Source organism: Habropoda laboriosa, unplaced genomic scaffold (assembly GCF_001263275.1).
Source record: "Habropoda laboriosa isolate 0110345459 unplaced genomic scaffold, ASM126327v1 scaffold175, whole genome shotgun sequence".
NCBI lineage: Eukaryota > Metazoa > Arthropoda > Insecta > Hymenoptera > Apidae > Habropoda > Habropoda laboriosa.
Window position 1 is genome coordinate 1233637 of NW_017100347.1, and position 877 is coordinate 1234513.

Consider the following 877-nt stretch of genomic DNA (forward strand, 5'->3'; position numbering starts at 1 on the left):
TTACAATACATGCATATAAATTTCTAGAAACAATACCTTGAAACATTTTAAATGGTACTTATTACTTTGCATAACTACTTTGTACTGTCTTTCAACATTAAACTTCAAATATTAATTATTTCATATTTATACATATTTCAGTTTGATATGCTTTTGTATAGCACAATCACAACTTTCATGCCTGTATATGTTTACACTTATAACCTTGCTTGTACATCTAATTAATGTAATGTTTTAGGAAAATATGCAGATGGCAAAATTGGTTTGTCAGTTAAACCAGCCCTTCGCAACCCACCCTGTAATGTAACACTTGTACTTTTTGTCTTAGTACCATTTGGTGGTACAGATGAATTATTATTTTCTATAATGGCCGGCATTGAAGAAGAACTTGCAACATTTGCAGGTAACTTGTTTAAAGAATTAATACGTTCCATAGGTGTACTAGTACTGGAAATTTGACCACTTTTATTAAATGTTGATATACCTACTGTGCTATCAGTGATACCAACACCCATTGATCGTGCTGTCATACGTGTGCTTTGATTAATATTTGGATTTTGTACAATAGGGTTTCTCAGTGGTAGTCCAGATAATGTATTTGATTGTATTGTAATGGGTACTGGTGTACGTGTCTCAAATTTATTAGTCATCAACTTATTTGTTCTGGGCAATGTTAACTGAATTGAAGACGGTACAGTTATCGGTACCGCTGCAGCAGCATTTTGTAGTGGAGATTGATTATCTGTTAATCGCCGGTTTAACCAATTAATTACTGAAAAAATGTAGTAAAGTCACTTTAATAGGAAAATTCAAAATAAAAAAAAATTAATATAAGAAAATATGCAATACATTATTTTCTTTTTGAAAGAATAAAATA

At 30.8% G+C, this 877-nt stretch overlaps 1 protein-coding gene across 1 annotated transcript in view; it reads right to left on the reverse strand.

The window, feature by feature from the left end:
* Positions 1-221: 221 nt before the first annotated feature.
* Positions 222-877, reverse strand: part of LOC108574626 (spindle assembly abnormal protein 6 homolog) — a 2541-nt gene continuing 1885 nt past the window's right edge. The window contains exon 4 of the mRNA XM_017937246.1: positions 222-772. Coding sequence (XP_017792735.1) covers positions 222-772 — 551 coding nt within the window. The remainder of the gene's footprint in view (positions 773-877) is intronic.